At 36.8% G+C, this 18795-nt stretch overlaps 1 protein-coding gene across 3 annotated transcripts in view; it reads left to right on the forward strand.

Annotated features, from left to right (window-relative positions):
• LOC140501184 (meprin A subunit beta-like) overlaps nucleotides 1–18795 on the forward strand; it is a 47569-nt gene continuing 28774 nt past the window's right edge. The window contains exons 1-7 of one of the 3 annotated variants that reach the window (XM_072604487.1): nucleotides 1–278; nucleotides 2021–2039; nucleotides 3394–3438; nucleotides 3525–3568; nucleotides 8031–8106; nucleotides 12262–12379; nucleotides 14618–14796. In XM_072604487.1, coding sequence (XP_072460588.1) covers nucleotides 216–278; nucleotides 2021–2039; nucleotides 3394–3438; nucleotides 3525–3568; nucleotides 8031–8106; nucleotides 12262–12379; nucleotides 14618–14796 — 544 coding nt within the window. In that variant the 5' untranslated portion in view covers nucleotides 1–215. Of the gene's footprint in view, nucleotides 279–2020; nucleotides 2040–3393; nucleotides 3439–3524; nucleotides 3569–8030; nucleotides 8107–8287; nucleotides 8376–12261; nucleotides 12380–14617; nucleotides 14797–18795 lie in introns of those variants that run through there. The other 2 variants (XM_072604488.1, XM_072604489.1) reach the window with 2 other exon arrangements.

An 18795-nucleotide genomic window follows, 5' to 3' on the forward strand; every position in this document is an offset into this window, starting at 1 on the left:
TGCCTCTTGAAAATAAACGGGATAAGTTGCCCAAATTTAGAAAGGTGCTCAGTTTGATAGTCTTTACCCTCTTGATTTGGAGAATTACTCTAGGAAGAGACTAGTCTACAAGATGCCTCCCATAGATCAAAGGCTCTAATTTATGATGTTTGCATCAATATAAATAAAACCCATTTGGAATTTCATACTTTGTGACTTTTAGCTCCGGATGCAATATGGATTCATGCTGTTTACCTTGGCTTCTGCTCTGTGAGGCTGTCCTTATGGTCTCTGGCATGGTAAGGAATTAAAAGGCATATGCTACAAGACATATGGAAAATAAAGTAAAACAAATAAGCCGAATAGAAGGTAGTAGGCAATACCAAGGATAGTATTACCTCCAAGGGTGGGGTAGGGATACCATTAAAACTTGTTTAGCCATTTGGTTTTCTTTCATGTGAGTCAGGCAGGGTAAATGAAATGAATACTTTTTGGGGACAAGAAGAGAAAATTTACTATTTGGGACAGATTGGCTGATTGCAGGGGACTGGGAAATAGGAAGAGGATCCAAGGGAGAGGAACAGGGACAGAGAAACTTTGGTGTAGTTGGTTGTTTTTGTTTCACTGTTTCCAAACTAGTTTTTGGTAATATGGAAAAAAAGGAAATTTATTTTAGTTGTTTTTGATATTGGCTGATGATATATAGATATTTTTACAAATTACTTGAATAAAAATCTCAGTGTGAGTGATTTGGCTGCCCACTGTAAAGGGCCCAACAGAGTAAGAATTCTTTTCTGATCCCTCATTAGCTTTTGCCCAACATTGTGCAGGGAGAGAGGTACCCTGTACCAGCTGAATATGGACAGCCAAAATCAAATCCCTAAATCAAAGTCAAAGGCTTGGAGCAAAACTTGAAGTTCTCAATTTAAAAGAACAGCCAAATCTTGAAGAGATGATCATCTTTCTAAAAGTATTTATTATATCTTAAGTACCTCTTAAATTCCACTACTCAAAATGTATCTCATAAGTGCTTTGTATTTCTACAAACAGATAAATTCTAACATGTGAGACAATCTTTTGGTGTCAAATTTGATGGTGTATTATGTAATATGGGCAACCATTTCATAGCATTTACCTGAAACCACCAACTCATTTCTTTTGCTGAAAACAACCGTAATTGATAAGGATTCTGTATCTCCTATATTTTTATATGAACCAAAGAAATAGACTGAGGCATAAGCAATTTGCTTATATGAGGAAATCCAAATTGATTTTGCCCCATGTCTACAAAGACAGTGGGAGAGTTTCTTCTTATATCACTTCTTTGTGGGCAAGGCTGATCATTACATAATTTCAGAGCACTCAGATTCAAATGTTTTTGTTGTGAATCTTTATCATTACATTGTTATAACCGTTATGTACATTGTTTTCCTGGTTCTGTTGATTTCACTTTGTCTCAGCTTCATAGAAATCTTCCTACATATATCTGGAGTTGTCATATTCATAGTTTCTTAGGGCATACTAATATTCCTTTCCATCCCTGTATTACAACTTGGTTAACCTAGCTTTGAGCATTGATATTGTTCATATATATATATATATACACACACACAAAAAGTGCAGTGATAAATACTTTTCTGTATGTATGTGGGGACCTCTTTTTTCATTCATCTTCTAGGCTATATGCTTAGCAGTGGGATCTCTGATTCAAACTATATGGACATTTTCATGACTTTCTTCACATTATTCCAAACTACTTTTCTGAATGACTGGCTTGAGTTAGAGCTTCACCAACAGTGCATTAATGTGCCCTGTAGGGTTTTTATTTATTTGTTTCTTTAATGACAAATAATCATTCAAGTAAAAATTCAGCTTAGATTCTCAAATTTCATGAAAGTTAGTACTCTGAAGGCAACTAATCAGTATTAATGAGGTAGTAAATAAATGCCTTTATTACTATATAGGACAGTAAGATTGAGAGAAGCACCGATAAATCTTGTCTGTCATGGTAATGTGTTTTCTTCTCTTTTTTGTTCTTTAGCCAAACTCAGATAACTTTGGTGAGTCATCTGTTGTTTTCTATTCTTTCAGCACTTCAGATCTGTGATTTTATTTATGGGTGAGGCACCTGCATGGTGCAGTTGGTAAGTGTTGGGTTTGCAGCCAAGAAGACCTGAATCCTGTTTCAGATCCTTCCTACTTATGTGGCCCTGGGCGAGACCTTTTCTAAATTCTTCTTCTTCTTTATAAAATGGGGTTAAGAAGACCTACTTCATGGGGTTGTAGTGAGGCTCAAATGAAATCAAATATATAATGCTTTTGAAATACTTAATGTACTGTATGTGGACACTAGGTGGCACAGAGGAGTTAGGAAGTTTTCAGTAGGTTCAGTGATGTCTGATTAGGTAATTCCATTTGGGGTTTTCTTGGCAAAGAAACTGGAGTGATTTGTCATTTCCTTCTCCAGCTTATTTTACAGATGAGGAGATTAGGGCAAAGGTTTAAGTGACTTGCCTAGGGTCACACAGCCAATAAGTGTTTAAGGATAGATTTGGATTCAGGTCTTTCTGACTTCAGGCCTGGCGCTCTATCTATTGTGCCACCTAACTGCTTAGTTAGAAGATGTTTCCTCATCTTCATTAGTTTTTTGGTTGGTTTGTTTGTTTTTGATAACAAATAATCTTTCAAATAAAAATTCAGCTTAGATTCTCAAATTTCATGAAGGTTAGTACTTGAGGTACTTACAGTTATTAAGTGCCTAAGGTTGAATTCGAGCCCTAAGCCCATTATGCCATGCCGCTCCTTGAAATCACTGACAAGTCATATATCATGAAAGTAGACTTTCCTGTATCATCTAAATAATATGTGTATGCAATGGGCTATTACTTAAATCCAACCTCACCCCTTGATGGAGAAATTAAGAGCTGGAAAAATGGGTTCTGCCAGATTAGATGAAACACATATGACATTCCACTGGTATTCACTTGTATTCAGTTAGAATCATAAGAACAATTAAGGTTTCTGTTCTATAGGAATTTAGAAAGAAATTTAGATCTAAGCGGGAAGTTTTGGCCATTTATTAAAAGCTTCATTCCACATTGAAGTGGCCACATATGGAAAAGTCAAGGCTGACTATATCAGCCTGCAGCATTTGGTTCTAATTCAGTGCAGCCTGTCTGTATCAATGGGTCTTCTTCCCAGTCTGGCTTTCCTCTTGCACAAAGGGAGCTGTTTGTTATGAACTATATTGATTTATTCCCAAAGTCAGTGACTTCTTAAGGGAAATAAGAAAACAGAGTACACAATGCGATCCTAGTATATCCTACAGTTTCATGTTGAGCTAACCTCTGAAATGTGTCAGCCATGACTGACCACTGTTCTCCTATGTCTTTTTATTTGTCTTTTTAATTATAGATGTAGATGGTGGCAAGAATAATGACATATTTGACATCAATCACGGTTAGTGGATTCCTTTCTTTAAAAAATGCCACAACCATGGATAGTGTTTTACAATCCTTTGCTAATGTCAGGTCTTGTCTTCTTAGCTTTAGGACTGGACCTGTTTGAGGGAGACATCGACCTTGATAGGGTGAGTTGGCACATTGTGATGATATCAATGCTTTTACTGACCTAAGCTAGCTAAAATACTGCCTCTCTGAAGCTCATCTACCAATGTGTTAACCCTAACCATAGGAGGTAGCGCAGAATTAATGTGAATCATGAATCGGTGAATTTTCACAAAGTCTCCCAAACAAATTGTGCTGGGAAAAAATGACTTGGATTATCATCATCTTTCCCTTACTGTGATTTACTGTAAATTAGTTCCAAGACCATTATCATTAATCATATGTAGTCAGGCTATATTGATCTAAACCTGATAGGGTTATAATTTTTTAGATAACTTATATTTTTGTGGTTTTCATTTACAAATGTATTCCTTTCCCCTTCTCCTCTCCAACTAATCACCTCAGAATTCAGAGGCATTAGCATACTGAACCTTCTTTCTCTAGCTCAGTTTAGAGTGTTCCCAGAGGAAGCATGACTTGTGGCTAGATCACGTACATCTCATCTGTACCAGTGCAAGGCATCTTCCATCTCCTGCTGCCAACCCAGTCTCCCAACTGGGATGTAGAGAATCTCAGGAGCAAAGAAAAGTAACTATCCCTTCAAATTCAGGTCTCACATTTCCAGCAGTGCCTGTTCTTTCAGGGTAGAGGAGTACTGCCCTCCACTTAATGCTGAACATTCTCACACCTGTAATAACTTTCACATTCCAGTGATTCTGAACTTTTATAAATCATCATCGAAATCTCACTCCACATCCCCTACACACAGAGTCCTCATTCCTATTCCCCTCAACCCTTCCACCCAAACTCTACTCAAACATTCTGACTCTACCCAGTCTTTCCACTATGCCCTTTGGAATGCCTGTGCCATAGGCAACAAACCTCCCTTCATCTGAAATCTACTCTTCTCCTCTTTCTACCTACTAGCTCTTACTGATACTTGGCCTTGCCTTGATGAAATAGTCTTGCTGTCCAGTTTTCTAGTATAATACTGACTACATCTTTACCCATTCTTCTTCACCCACTGATTGAGGGGTGGCAGAATACTCCTTCCTCTCCACTCCCACTTCCACATTCTCCCCCTTTCTCCATCACTCAGTAACCTCTCTTTCTTTGAGATTGATAATATTCCTATCTACCACCCAATCAAAATTCTGGTAAACTGTTATCTAAAGACCCCCAGGGTACTTCCTTTCCATCCTTAATGAGTTCAATAGCTGGCTTACAATTTTTCTCTCCTCCTCAACTGCTGTACTCATACTAGACGATTTTAACATTCATAGTGATTTTCTCTCCAATACTCCAATCACTCAGTTCCTCAACCTACTCATCTTCTGTGAGTTACTCCCAAACCGCACTTCAGCTTCACACAAGGCTATTCATCTGCTTGATCTCGCCAGTTTTTTCCAGGCCATCTCCTCTATATTAGCCACCTTTTTTTCTTCTCCTCATCTTGACTCCTTAGTGAACCAATTCAATTCTATGCTGTCCTTTTCCCTTGAATCCCTAGCCCCTTATTAGATCACTGATTATGCCTAGCGAAGCCTCAGCCTTGGACTCATTCCCCCTTTCATCACCTTCATGCACACAAACATGGAGCTGAACAAACTTGTGCTACATAAACTCAACTGGGCCTGTATCACTGCTAGGCAATTTGACTATTCCTCCCCTATGAATTCACTATCCTACTTTCCATAATGGTGCTTCCAAACCTTTTCATCCCTCCTCAAACTTTCCATGGTCCCCTTCCCCTTACTCTCTCAGCTAAGAACCTTGTTTCATATTTTACAGAAAAAATTGAAGCCATTTGCCTTGAATTCTCTCTTCTCCTCAATTCCTCATATCCTATTACTTAGATTCCTTGTGCAGCTATTTCTTACTTCACCACTGCTTCACATGATGAAGTGATCTTATGCCTTACCAAGGCTCACCCCTCTACTTGTTCAAGGGATCCCATCCTATCCCATCTTGTTCGACACATTGCCCTGTCACCCCGACTCTTTCATTTATTTTCAATCTCTCCCTCTCTACTGGTTCATTTCCAGCTGCCTAAAAATATGCCCATGTCCCCATTCTGGAAAAACCCTCACTTGATCCTTCTATCTATGCTAATTATCATGTTATATTTCTTCTGTCTTTTGTAACTAAACTCCTCAAAAGGGCTGTCTACCATAGAGTGCCTCCACCTCCTTTTCTTCTCTCATTCTCTGCTTCTTTTTTTTTGGTAAATATATTTTATTTTTTTCCAATTACATGTAAAGATAATTTTCAACACTTATTTTTATAAGATTTTGAGTTCCAAATTTTTCTCCCTCCCTCCCTCTCTCCCCTTTTCCCAAGACAGCAAGTAATCTGATATAATTATAATCTGATATAATTATACATATGCAATTATATTAAACGTATTTCCATGTTACGTTCACTCTCTTTACCCCTTACAATCTGGCTTCCCGTATTATCATTCCACTGTAACAACTCACTTTCTCTAGTGTTACTAATGATTTCTTAGCTACCAAATCCAATGGTCTTTTCTTAGTCCTCATTGTCCTGGATCAGAGGCCGAAGTCTTTGACACTGTTGATCACTGCCACAGTGATCTCTTCCTTGATACTCTCTTCTCTCTAGGTTTTTGAGACGTCACTCTCTCTTGGTTATCCTCCTTCCTATTTGACTGCTTTTTTTCTCTCCTTTACTTGATCCTCCAGCTTGTTCACTCTAAGCATAGGTATCCCTCAGGTTTCTGTCCTGGGCGGTCTTCTCTTCTCCTGATCTCAGCTCCCATGGATTAATTACCATCAGTATACTGATAATTCTTAATCCCACTCCAATCTCCAGTCATGCCACTCCTCCCCCCAATCAAAGCCCTTTATAACCTTGTCCCCTCCTACCTTTCTGGTCTTCTTACCCTTTACTCCTCTTTGATCCGTGGCACTGGCTTCCTGGTTCTTCCATAAAGAAGACACTCCATCTCTTGGTCCCGGCATTTTCTCTGCCTATCCTGAATGCTTGGAACATTCTCCCTCTTCTACTTCAACTACTGACCTTACTGACTTCTTTTAAGTCTCAACTAAAATATCACCTTCTACAGGAAGCCTTTTCAAACCCATCTTAGTTCCAGTGCTTTTCTTCTTTTAATTATTTCCTATTTATCTTGTACATAGGTTGTTTTATACATATATATGTATCTGCATATCTACATATGTATTTATGTATGTATGTATGTATGTATCCTTATTTGCATGTTTTCTCCCCCTTTTAGATTGTATGTTCCTTGAGAGCAGGGATTGTCTTTTGCCTCTTTTTTTTGGTATCCTCAACATTGAACATAGTTCCTAACACAGAGTAGGCACTAAATAATGTTTATCAATTGATTAATTATTCTTATAACAAAGAATAAAAGTGAGAGGGGAAGAAACAATTCAGCAAACCTAACTAACATATCAATTGAGTCTGACAGTGTACACCATGTTCCACGCCCATGGTGCCCCACATCTACAAGGAAGGGAGATCGAAGTACATTTTTTCAGTTCTCTTCTAGGACCAAAATTCTTGGTCATTATAAGTGCATAAAAGTTTGACATTTATGTCAGGTTTTCAACCTGGAAGGTTTTAATTATATGATAAAACCTTACCAGTTTAGACAAATTTAAGAAGATCAGTTCAAATCAGTTGATTTTAAAGTCTAAATATGAAAATACTTTGAAAAGGCATATTTTATTAATTTCAAGTCATCAATCTGTCAATCAAATATTATTTATTTAAGTCCTAATATGTTCCAGGAACCATACTAGGAGTTGGGGATACAAAAAAGAAAATATCCCTGTGTTCAAGGAGTTTAGAATCTATAATAATCTAATAATTTAAGAAAAAGTTACTTCACAGAGATACTACCAAACCCTTCTGACGAACAGAATAATAGTCATCCATAATTGGCCCATTGTTTAATCAAAACAAGTACAGCTAAATCAGGGTTTAAGCATTCTTGAAAACAATTTACTTAACTACTATAAACATAGCTTTCGCTTTTAAACAATTTTTTACAGATACGCTCCATTTTCACGGTGGTAGACTTAACCCAATGTATATCTGAATGATCATGAATTCTGAGACAGTACAGCTCAGATTAATGAGCTTTTGCTTTAATTTTCTCCTAGCAGATAATTATTCAGCCAAACTGTGTGCAAGAACATTCATTACAGTTTTCCTGCTAATCGTGACTGGATTTCTGCCATAATCATTGCTAGATATAAGCTCTGCATACTTCTTTTCCAAAGGGTTCTACCCAAAATCAGTGTTACAGAGGCATTATTCTCCTCCTGACTTCTTACAGAATTGTGGGGAAAATACTTTCATGCATAAATTATTTGTTTCTCTTGGTGTTTGGGAATTCTTTAAATTGACCCTCCCCCAAACAAACACTGAACCTTTTTCAAGTAGTGGCCTAACCTTGGGGTAAGCATATCCTATGTTTATTTTCCTTTTCAGAGAGACAAAAGTTCCCTTATTGATGAGAAAACTAAATGGCCTCACAGGATCCCTTATGTCCTCGCAGATAATCTGGGTAGGTACATCATTTGGGCTAGATTTGTTGTCACTTGGCTCTCTATTCTAGGCTGACCTGGTTTGAACTCTAGGCTGCAGGTCACAGGAGCTGTAACCTTTAACTGAAGACAGAAATATTTTTGTTTTTACCTTAGAATGGAGCTGGGGAGAGAAATGGAGGCAGACATTAAAAACATAGATCTGTCTCTATGGTTGGATTTCATAAAAGAAGCTATGGCTGCCAAAGTCCCTCTTAATCCTAAAATCTCTAAATCCTATGACTTACAGGTACGTGGTCTTTATCTAGAGGCAATGAATTAAAAGGTTGAGATAACTGATCAGTTACATTAGCTATAAATACTCAGAAGCTTTGATACAAATATATTTTTATTTAAAATTAAAATTTTTTAAAATTATTTTTTTCAAAACAACTACCAGAAGAGTCTATTGGAATCCTACCTTGCTTATCATTAATGCTGTAACTTTCTAAAATTGAGCATAATTTTCCTCACCTTCCTTTGGAGGTAGGGACACAGGAAGGTTACAGTGGAAGAAGCACTGGACCCACATGGAGTCCAAGGATTTGAGTTCCAATCTTGACTGCTCTTTACTATTTAGGCGACCATGGACCGTAATGATAACAGTAGTAGTTAGGTGTATTTTATGGTTATCAAGTTAATTTACAAACATTATTTCATTTGATCCTCACAATAACCCTTGCAGGTAGTTGAAATTATAATCTCCATTTTGTAGGTGAGGAAAGTGAGGCAGACAGAAATTAAATATCTTGCCCAGGGTTACCCAACTAGCCAGTGTGTGAGGCTAGATTTAGACTCAGCTCTTTCTGACTCCAGATCCATCACTCTTCCCACTGCACCATTTATTTGCCAATTTACATGATCAGTCACTTAACCTTTCTGGTCCTTAGTTCCTCAGTGTCAAATAGGATTTGAGTAAAAGATCACTCAGGCCTCTTCCAGCCTGATCAATGAGATGGATAATCACAGAGGCATCTTACCTCTCTCATGTGCTTCTATACTCCTTGGTATTTCCATCTTCAGTAAAGATTCCCTCTAATTCCTCCTTGTGTGGAGGTAACCCCAGTTTCTCAAAGGTTATATTAGTTCTCCTCAAGCAATGGCAGATCCTATCAAGGTGGAAAACTTTTCTGTTTGAGGATGGTAACAGACTCTCTGTCATATGAAGGTCATCTTGGCTAATTTTGGAAAGGCTCTTTATCTGATTACCTGCAAAGTGATGAATTTAGCAGTCACAGAAGACCACTAACTAGGCTATAAAAGGGTGTGATCTAAATCTATGGAGAGTATGACCTGATGGATAAAATAATAGAACTTGAAAGTATTCGAAGTTTTGAAGTAAGTTTATAGCTCACAAATTCTCCATAGGATTGCAAAGTACAAGAGGGAAGAAATCATGGTTTATCTAAATTTTCTATCTCCTTCAGCCACAATGAGTGTTTTGCCTACAATAGGTGCTTAATAAATAATTGTTGCTAAGTAGCTAATATCTGCCCCACACTGAATTAAGATACTAGCTTTGCAAGGGATATAATACTTAATTTTAAATAATATTTGTGTTTGAATGTGTGTATTTATATACTGCATTAATGATGGAAATTAGAGAAACTAACAAGTGGAAAACCAAGCAATCAATTATTTTGCGGAGGAATTTATGTTGAGGGTTAATCAATCTAGTGATGATACTTTTATGCTGTCATTGATGGGAATATCAATCTGGACTTGTTTTCCCTACCACTGTTTTTCACTGTGCTTTTATTTTTATTCTATTGCACTCCTAAAGGCTTTGTAAATGAATTTATACTCCAAAATGGTGTTAGCCTAGGTTGCCAAGTCTTTCTGTTTAGCAAAGAGCTCACTGTTTTCTAGCTAGATTCTGGACTCTTTAAGGAGAACCTGTGAGCCATCCTTCCATTTAGCTTCTAGTTTGATTCATAGTGATATGCATTTTTTCTAGTAGTCTATGAACCCATTGGTCATTGGACAAAGTCTCCTATTTAGATGACCAATAGTTAAACTATTTGCAAACCATATAAAAGCTGTGATTATTTTCTCCCTTTACTTTCTTGTATCTATCCTTGTATCACCACCAATAGAGAAGGGGAACAGATTGGCTTAGGATAAAGAGTCATTTTGTACTTTTCTTTGTTTGTGAGATGCCATGTCCAGTTACCAGCTTGAGTCCCCCAATTGCCTCATCCTGGGTCATCTCCAGTCATCCTGATGAATATCTGTCTGGTCACTGGATTCAGATGGCTCTGGAAGAGAAGTGAGGCTGGTGACCTGCACAGCCCTCCCTCACTCAAAACAAAGTCAAGTGCAAGTCATGTCATTATTTCTCTGATGGCATGTCTTCTTTGGCAATGAAGGAAGAACACACACAGATGAAAAACCTTATGCCCAGAGAGGTTAAATGAGTTGCCCAGAGTCACACAGCTGAATTCAATTTGAATCAACTTCCTGCTATACCATGGTCTAAATGTACTGGGTCTCAAGGTGTTTATAATTTACTTGAGGAGCTCATAATCCACTAGCTCAAAACAGGGAAATGACTGCAAAGGAGGGACAGAGCAACACCTATGAGGAAATAGAGATAAGAAATACTGATTTGTGGGAAGCATGGATTGGAGAGAGCAGAGAGTGGAAAGTACAAGAACTGTTAGAAGGTTATTGTCATGGTGAAGATGCAAGTTAATCAGTCTTCACAGGGAAGTCAGGTAATTCTGAGTCATAGGGTGCTGGGCCTGGAGACAGAAAGTCTTGAATTCAAATTTGACTTCAAACATATACACACATTTAACCACTGCCTGCTTCCATTTCCTCAACTATAAGATATAATAAAAACCCCTACATCACAGAGTTGTTGTGAGGATCACAAGAAATATTATTTGTATGCTTAGTATAATGCCTGGCACCTAATGAATATCAGGTATCTAATAAATGCTTGCTTTTTTCCTGTCTGTGGAGGTAATAATGGTCAAAGAATAGAGGAAAGATTTGAGACAGTTTGGAAATGAAATTGACAGCACAGAAATTGACAGGGATAAGGATTGGACATGGAATCTCATTAGTATAGACAACTAGGTTGGCACTTTCTTTGCAAGTTATTGTCTTAGAGAGTTGATTAGGCTACTGAGGGGCTGCGGGATTTCCTCAGGGTCTCTCAGCCAGTATATATCAAAGGTAAGACTTGAACTCAGGTGTTCCTAACTCTGAGGCCAGCTCTCTAGATACCATTGGCTTTCAGAATGACTAGAATTGAAAGGTGGAGGAGTAGGAAGAGTCATGGACAACCTCCAGGTTACAAAATTGGTAAAACAGTGAATGATAGAGCCTCTGACAGAAAAACAATGTAAGAAAGAGAAACTGGTTTAGAGGGAAGGTGACAAGCCCGATTTTTGGACATGTTGAGTATGAGGTACAGATGAAACATTCAAATAGAAACGTCTTGTAGACAGAATAATGAGTTTATACCTAAGAAGAGGGGTTTGGGCTAAAGACATGTTTAGGACAGTTGGGTGACTCAGTGGATAGAGAGGGGGACCTGGAGTAAGGAAGATGAGTCCAAATCTGGCCTCAGACATTAGCTGTATGATCACTTAACCTGTTGGCCTCAGTTTCTTCAGTGGCAAATTAGGAACCAAATGAGATAATAGTGAAAATGCTCAGTACAGTTCCTGGTATGTGGAAAGCATGATATAAATGCTAGCTCTCGTGATAATAAGGATAGTTAGGATTCATGTGAACAGAAGCAGAAGTTGACACTCTGAAACTGAATGAGTCTGCCAAAGGAGAAGAAAAGGACCAAGGACAGATTTTTGAGGAATACCCATGTTAAAGGATTAGGATAAGGTAGAGGAAAAGGGAAAGAGACAGAGAAGGAGAGGTAGGAGGAGAACTAAAAGGATATGGTATTTTTGAAGCCAAGGGAAGAGAAAGTGTGAAGAAGGTGGGAGCCATTGATAGCATCAGAAGCTTCAGCAAGTGCAAGAAAGATAACACTTGAAAAAGGACCTTTGGATTTGTGCATTAGTGGCTTTTGAGAGACAGATTTTAGCACAGAGGAGAAAGTCCTGCTCTTAATCGAGGATTCTACTGGTGGCTAACAGGCATTATTTTTGTCTTTTTTTCTTCAGAAATGAATGCTAAAGGAGTAATCTTGAGAGCGTTTGAGCGGTTCCATTTAAAAACCTGCATTGAATTTAAACAGTGGAACGGGGAAGACAACTATCTTTATTTTTACAAAGGACAAGGGTAAGAGAAAGATCTGACATTCTAAGAAGTTCCTGAAAACAGAGAGCCTGTTGTAAATCAAAGCAATTAGCCCCAGGTCCTGATCTTTACATGGTTTAGACGTTTGATTTGTGCATGAAAAATAGTTCAGGGAGACAGAGAAGGAGGTGGTAGCCCAAATCTTCTTAAAAAAAAAAAAAAGGAAATAAAAATGGATCTGAGGATTATTATATATTTATCCCCAATACCTAAAGCTCCAAATACCCTAATTGTCTACAAAGAAAGGGAATTTTCCCCTCCTCTCTCTTCAGCTGATATCTTTGGCCGCCATTGATATTTATTGTAATCTCTGTACATTAATTACACACTTACTGTGTGCAAAGTATTGTGTTAGACATGGTAAGGAAACAAAGATAACAAAGATAGAATCCATTCTTTGATGAAGCCTAACATCGTTCCATTAATCAACATTTTCAGGTATTGTTATGCAACCCGTTTCAAACCCCATAACTGTAATCAATCACATGCCTCAATTCTTTTCAATAATTGCTTGTTGGATTGAATGGAATCTTTCCATATTTTGTCCACAAGATTCCATGATATGGTAGCTACAGAACAAACTTTGAGGCCAGAAAACCAGGATTAAATTCCCGTACCTGGTTGTGACACCCTGGGCTAGTCACTTAACTTCTGAGTGATCTAAGCCAGAGTTTTTAAATACCATGTCTTTCAACCATCCCCAGATGCAGCCTGAACCAGATTAAAATATAATAGGGTAATATATAACAAAATAAATCAAGATACAATGAAACATAGATAATGTTAATATGTGGTTTTGTAAGTCAGTTTGTACCCATGGATCTTTATGTATTGTTTAGTGTCCTGTGTTTCTACATGCCTTGGTGCACAGAGTTTCCTCATTTGGGAGTTTCCTAGATAAATGAAATTACTATTCCAGTGCCTCTCACTATGCCAGAAGCATACTTTGAGAGGCTTTGTGAAATGACTTGCTGAAATTCAGGATACTAAATTTGTGCCATTTCATGAAGTACCAGTCAATAAACATTTAATTCAACAAACATTTGTTAAGCATTTACTATGACAAGATACTGTACTAAATTCTAGGGATACAAATAAGAAAAATAGCTCCTGTTCTCAAGGAACCGACAATCTAAGGAAAAAAAGACAGCACGCAAAAGAAAGCTGGACAAAGGGTTTTGGGGTAGGTGACCAGGGGGCCCCCTACGCAGGGACAAAATGGGCCATCTAGTTCAAACCACTCAGGGATGCAGGGGGAAAATAGAGGATAGCCTGGCCAAAAAGGAAATGAGGTCATTTTTGAATGACTTGTTTGTAATAAGCTCTTGCAGGTTCACATTCATTACAGTTTCCATAAGTTCTCTCAAACCACACATTTAATAATTCATTCTAGAACTGCATCCATTGTTGATTTTGATGTCAGCTCAGTAGTCTATTGTTTTAATCATCTGTTCTCTATCTTTTTGAAAAGGGGAACACACTGACTTTCTAGTTTACCAGTTTCTGCTCTTTCTCCCTTCATGCAGAGAGCCTTACTGGCTACAATTTTCTCTGGCCCATCTCTGGTCTTATGACTAACACATCTTTGAATTTCTGTTTGAGGGCTAACTGTGATTGTTAATAATCATGCCTATAAATATCATCTCCAGAAGTGCTGTAGCCTGTAAATATAATATCAGTGAATACGCAATGCCACTGTGTCAGTCATCTTACCACTCTCTGCCTTGTTTTTAGGTGCTATTCTCAGTAGGTACTAGACATGTTTACAAATAGACATTATCCATAGGAGCCAACTGCTGCAGAATTACAACAGCTGAACATGAATTCCATGCCTTGATATTTTGGCTTGAGCAATTCCATGCAGAATGTCTTTGCTTTACTAATTGAATTTTCTCCTTTTTCTTCTTCAGCTCTCATTATTCTGCTGTTAATAGTTGTTTGTGGATTATTGAGGTTCTTCATTGCTTCTATTTCTCCTTTTTTGCCCTACTTTCTTTTATCATTTCACTGTCTGTCAGTCTCTTCAGTAGTGCATGAATAGGAGCAAAGAAAGGAGGTAAAGCTGGAATCAACCAGTTCTGTTTTTTGTTAGCCTTTCTGTCTGGCATAGGTTGGGGTGTGGAGTGATTTGAAAGTAATAATTATATTAAACTTAGAGATCTGGAGAGAAAACCTAGGCTGCTATGTCAGTCATCTTACTACTTTATGTCTTGTTTTTAGGTGCAAATCCCCATTGGGAAATGGACATTTGGGCAGACAAGACATTTCCATAGGAACATTCTGTGACAAGATAGGAGTAGTTCAACATGAGCTCCTCCATACCCTGGGATTCGTGCATGAACATTCCCGTCCAGATCGAGATGACTATATCACAGTAATAAAGGACAGAATTTTGCCAGGTATGATTTTCTTCCTTGTTTTACTTTTTGTATAAAAGAGTTTAGAACTAGAGGCAGGAAGGTGGTGTCTCCATTCAGTTATTATTGTGTTAAACAAGCTTTATTAGGCACTTATTTTGTACCAAATACTAGCAATACAAAGAAAATTAAAAAATATATCTGTCCTCATAGAGTTCATATTTTAATGGAAGAGATAACATGCAAACAGCTATTTACGTGCAAAGTATACACAATGTAAATGAAAGATACTCTCAGAGAGAAGGCATTAGCAAGGAGGAAAGGTCAGTTGTAGAAAGCAAGATTTGAGCTGAGTCTTGAAGGCAGCCAGGGAAGCCAGGAGACTGAGATAAGGAGGGTGAACATTCTAGGCATGGAGAATAGACAATGAAAAAGTATGGAGTTAGGAGATGGAGGATCAAGTTCAAGGAATAGTAAGAAGACGATTGTCACTGGATCATCAAGGATATGGAGGGGGATAAAGGATAAGAAATCTATAAAGGTAAAAATGGGGACAAGTTGTTAAGAACTTTAAAAGCCAAACAGAATTTTGTATTTGATCCTGAGGTAATAGAAAGCTGAATAAATAGATATGGGAATCATCTGTTTAGAGATGATTAGCGAACTCACGTGAGCTGATGAGATCACCAAGCTAGATACTACAGAAGAAGAAAAGACAGGGCTAAGGCAAGAACTCTGGGAGATACTCCCCGTTGGTGGTCATTATTTGTGTGATAATCCAGCAAAGGAGACTAAGAAGGAGTAGTCAAGAGGAGAACCAAGAAGAGCAGGGCCATGAAATCTGAGAGAAAAGAAGAGGATGATAAATTAAAGTCTTTGAAGACGTAAAAGCACAACAACTTGAGAACTGAGAAAAAGGCTATTAGATTTGGCAATTTAGATTAATTTGACAATTAACTTTGGAGGGAGAGTTTTAATTGAATGATGAGGTCAAATGCTAGACTACAGAGAGTTGAGAAGAGAGTGAAAAGGGAAATGGAGACAGAACTTCTAAGAATTTAGTGATAAAAAGAAAGATATAGCAGTTAATGAGGATGGTTGGATCAAGCGAGGGAGAGATATAGATGTATTTTTTAGTAGATAGAGAGTAGACATTCATCAAAGAAAAATTGAAAATCATAGAAAGAGTAAAGATTCAGGAAGAAATCACTTTGGTAGCTGTGTAGAAAGATGAGCAAACTCAGTCTCAAAGTGTTTCACAGATTTATTCAGTGTTTCAAGTCCAACTAACCAATGGCAGAGCCAGAACTGGAAACCAATTATGGAACTTCCCCCCTTACTGTATTGCCTTCCATATAGAGATAGCATCTTTACATAATGTTCAGTATAGCATATGGAATATCAATATTGTATACAATATAATCATACAGTGTAAGATGTAAATATTAACTACATAAATAATATGATATAGCATACACTATAATTTGTAATTTAGAGTATATACTGTGTGGCAGTGATAATATCCTTTGACTATCAATTGAGAGATGATCTTATTTTTTATAATCTCAATTCCCTATATATTTGAGAAGAAAAACTTACTGCAAATTTTTTTACATATTTCCTGATTTCCTTCTAATTTTGGCTGCATTGTTTTTGTTTCTGCTAAATTTGTTAACTTAATGCAATCAAAATTATCCATTTTCCCTCCCATGATCCTCTCTATCTCTTGTTTGGTCATAAACTCATCCCTTTTTTTCTCTTATTCATGGATCTGATGGTTAAGTTTCTCCATTCTCCTCTAATTTGCTTGCGATATCACTCTTTATATCTAAATCATGTCAATTTTTAACTTATCTTGGTATATGGAGTGAGATGTTGGGTTATGTCTAGTTTCTTCTAGATTGCTTTCCACATTTCTTAGCATTTTCCCCCAAGAGTTAATTCTGGCCCCAGAAGATTGGATCTTTTTTTGTTTATCAAACACTAAATAAATATGGTCATTTACTTCAGTATATTGTGTACCTAATGTGCTCCACTGGTCAACTATTCTATTTCTTATCCAGTACCAGATTGTTTTGATGATTACTACTTTGTCATATACTTTGAAATCTGATGCTGCTAGACTGCCTTCCTTCACATTTTTCATTGATTCCCTTTGAATTCTCTACCTTCTGTTCTTCCAGATGAATTTTGTTATTATTTTTTCTAGATTTATAAAACAATTATTTGGTAATTTGGATGGTATGGTTTGAATAAGTAAATTAATTTAAGTAGAATTATCATTTTTTTCATATTGGCTCATCTACCAATGAGCAGTTCATAATTTTCTATTTGTTTAGGTCTATCTTTATAAAATGAAAATGTTTGTACCTTTAAGGAATTTATATTCTAATCTATTCTTCTAAGGTCCTCTATTGCACTGTGGTCTTAAAAGGATTCATTTAATATTTCTGCTTTTCTGCATTTTCTTATGGACTTTTTATACCTTAAGATATGGTCAAATTTTGTGAAGCTGCCATGTGTAGCAGAGAAAAAGATATATACTTTTGAGGTCCATTATATCTATCTTTTAAAAAATTCCATTCATCTTCTTAACTTTTTTCTTATTTCTTTTAGATTTACTTAGTTCTGAGAGGGGATAGTTGAGGTCCTCTTCAGTGTAGTTTTACTGTATTTCTTCCTCTAACTCATTAAATTTTACTTTTAAGAATTTTGATGCTATGACATTTGTTATGTATTTGTTTAGTACTATATTATCTAGGTATCTGTAAGCAAAATGTAGTTTCTTTGATTATCTCTTCAATTAGGTCTTTTTCTGCTTTTGTATGTCTGAAATTGTGTTTTGTTTTCCTGTCTTTTTTTTTTTTTTTTTACCTCTGTTGAAGCCTAATAGATTCTGCTCCATATCTTTATTTTAATTTTGTGTATGTCATTCTAGTCAGCTCTGGTCTTTTCATCAGGGATGCCTAGAAGTCCTCTACTTCATTAAATATGCATTTTCCCTTCAATAGTATTATGCTTAGTTTTGCTGGACATATTATTCTTTTATTTTTTTAAAAAGAATATTGAATTCATTATTCACAATTACATGTAAAAATTAACATTCATTTTTTAAAGTTTGAAGTTCCAAAGTCTCTCTTTCCCTTCTTTTATTCCCCCCAGCTTAAGAAGGCAAACAATTTGATATTAATTGTCCATATGAAACCTTGCAAAACATATTTCCATATTATCCATGTTGCAAAAGAACAGACAACCCCACCTCCCAGAATAGAGAAGGTTAAAAAATATGCTTTGATCTTCATTCAGATTCCATCAGTTCTTTCTTGGGAGTTTGATAGCATTTTCCATCAGAAGTCTTTTTAAATTGTCTTGGATTATTATATTGCTGAAATTAGCTGTCATTCATACTTCATTATTGTACAATATTGTTGTTACAGTGTATAATGTTCTCCTCATTCTGTTCACTTCATTTTATATCAATTCATATAAGTCTTGCCAGGTTTTTCTGAAAGCATCCTGGTCATCATTTCTCAGAGCACAATAGTATTCCATCACAATCATAAACCACCACTTGTTTAACCCTTCTCCAAATGCTGGGCATTCTCTCAATTTCTAATTCTTTGCTATTACAAAAAGAACTTCTAGAAACATTTTTTTATACATATAGGTCCTTTTCCTTCTTCTTTGATCTCTTTGGAATATAGATGTAGTAGTAATATTATGGTGTCAAAAGGAATGCACAATTATATAGCTCTTTGGGAGTAGTTCCAAATTATTCACCAGATTGGCTGAACTAGTTCACAGTTCCTCCAACAGTTCATTAGAGTCCCAATTTTTCCACCTCCCTTAGGGAGTTTGTTCTTAGTTGTAACCCCAGCTTCTTTGTCTCCCAATAATCATATTTGAAACCCTCCATTCCTTAATTGTGGTAGTTTCTAAATGCTATGTGATCCTGGCTCTGGTCGTGTGGTATTTGAATCGTTCTGTTTTTTTTCTTTCTGCTTGTGGTACATTCTCCTTGATTTGAGGTTTCTGGAATTT

This window comes from Notamacropus eugenii, chromosome 4 (genome assembly GCF_028372415.1).
Source record: "Notamacropus eugenii isolate mMacEug1 chromosome 4, mMacEug1.pri_v2, whole genome shotgun sequence".
NCBI classification, from domain to species: domain Eukaryota; kingdom Metazoa; phylum Chordata; class Mammalia; order Diprotodontia; family Macropodidae; genus Notamacropus; species Notamacropus eugenii.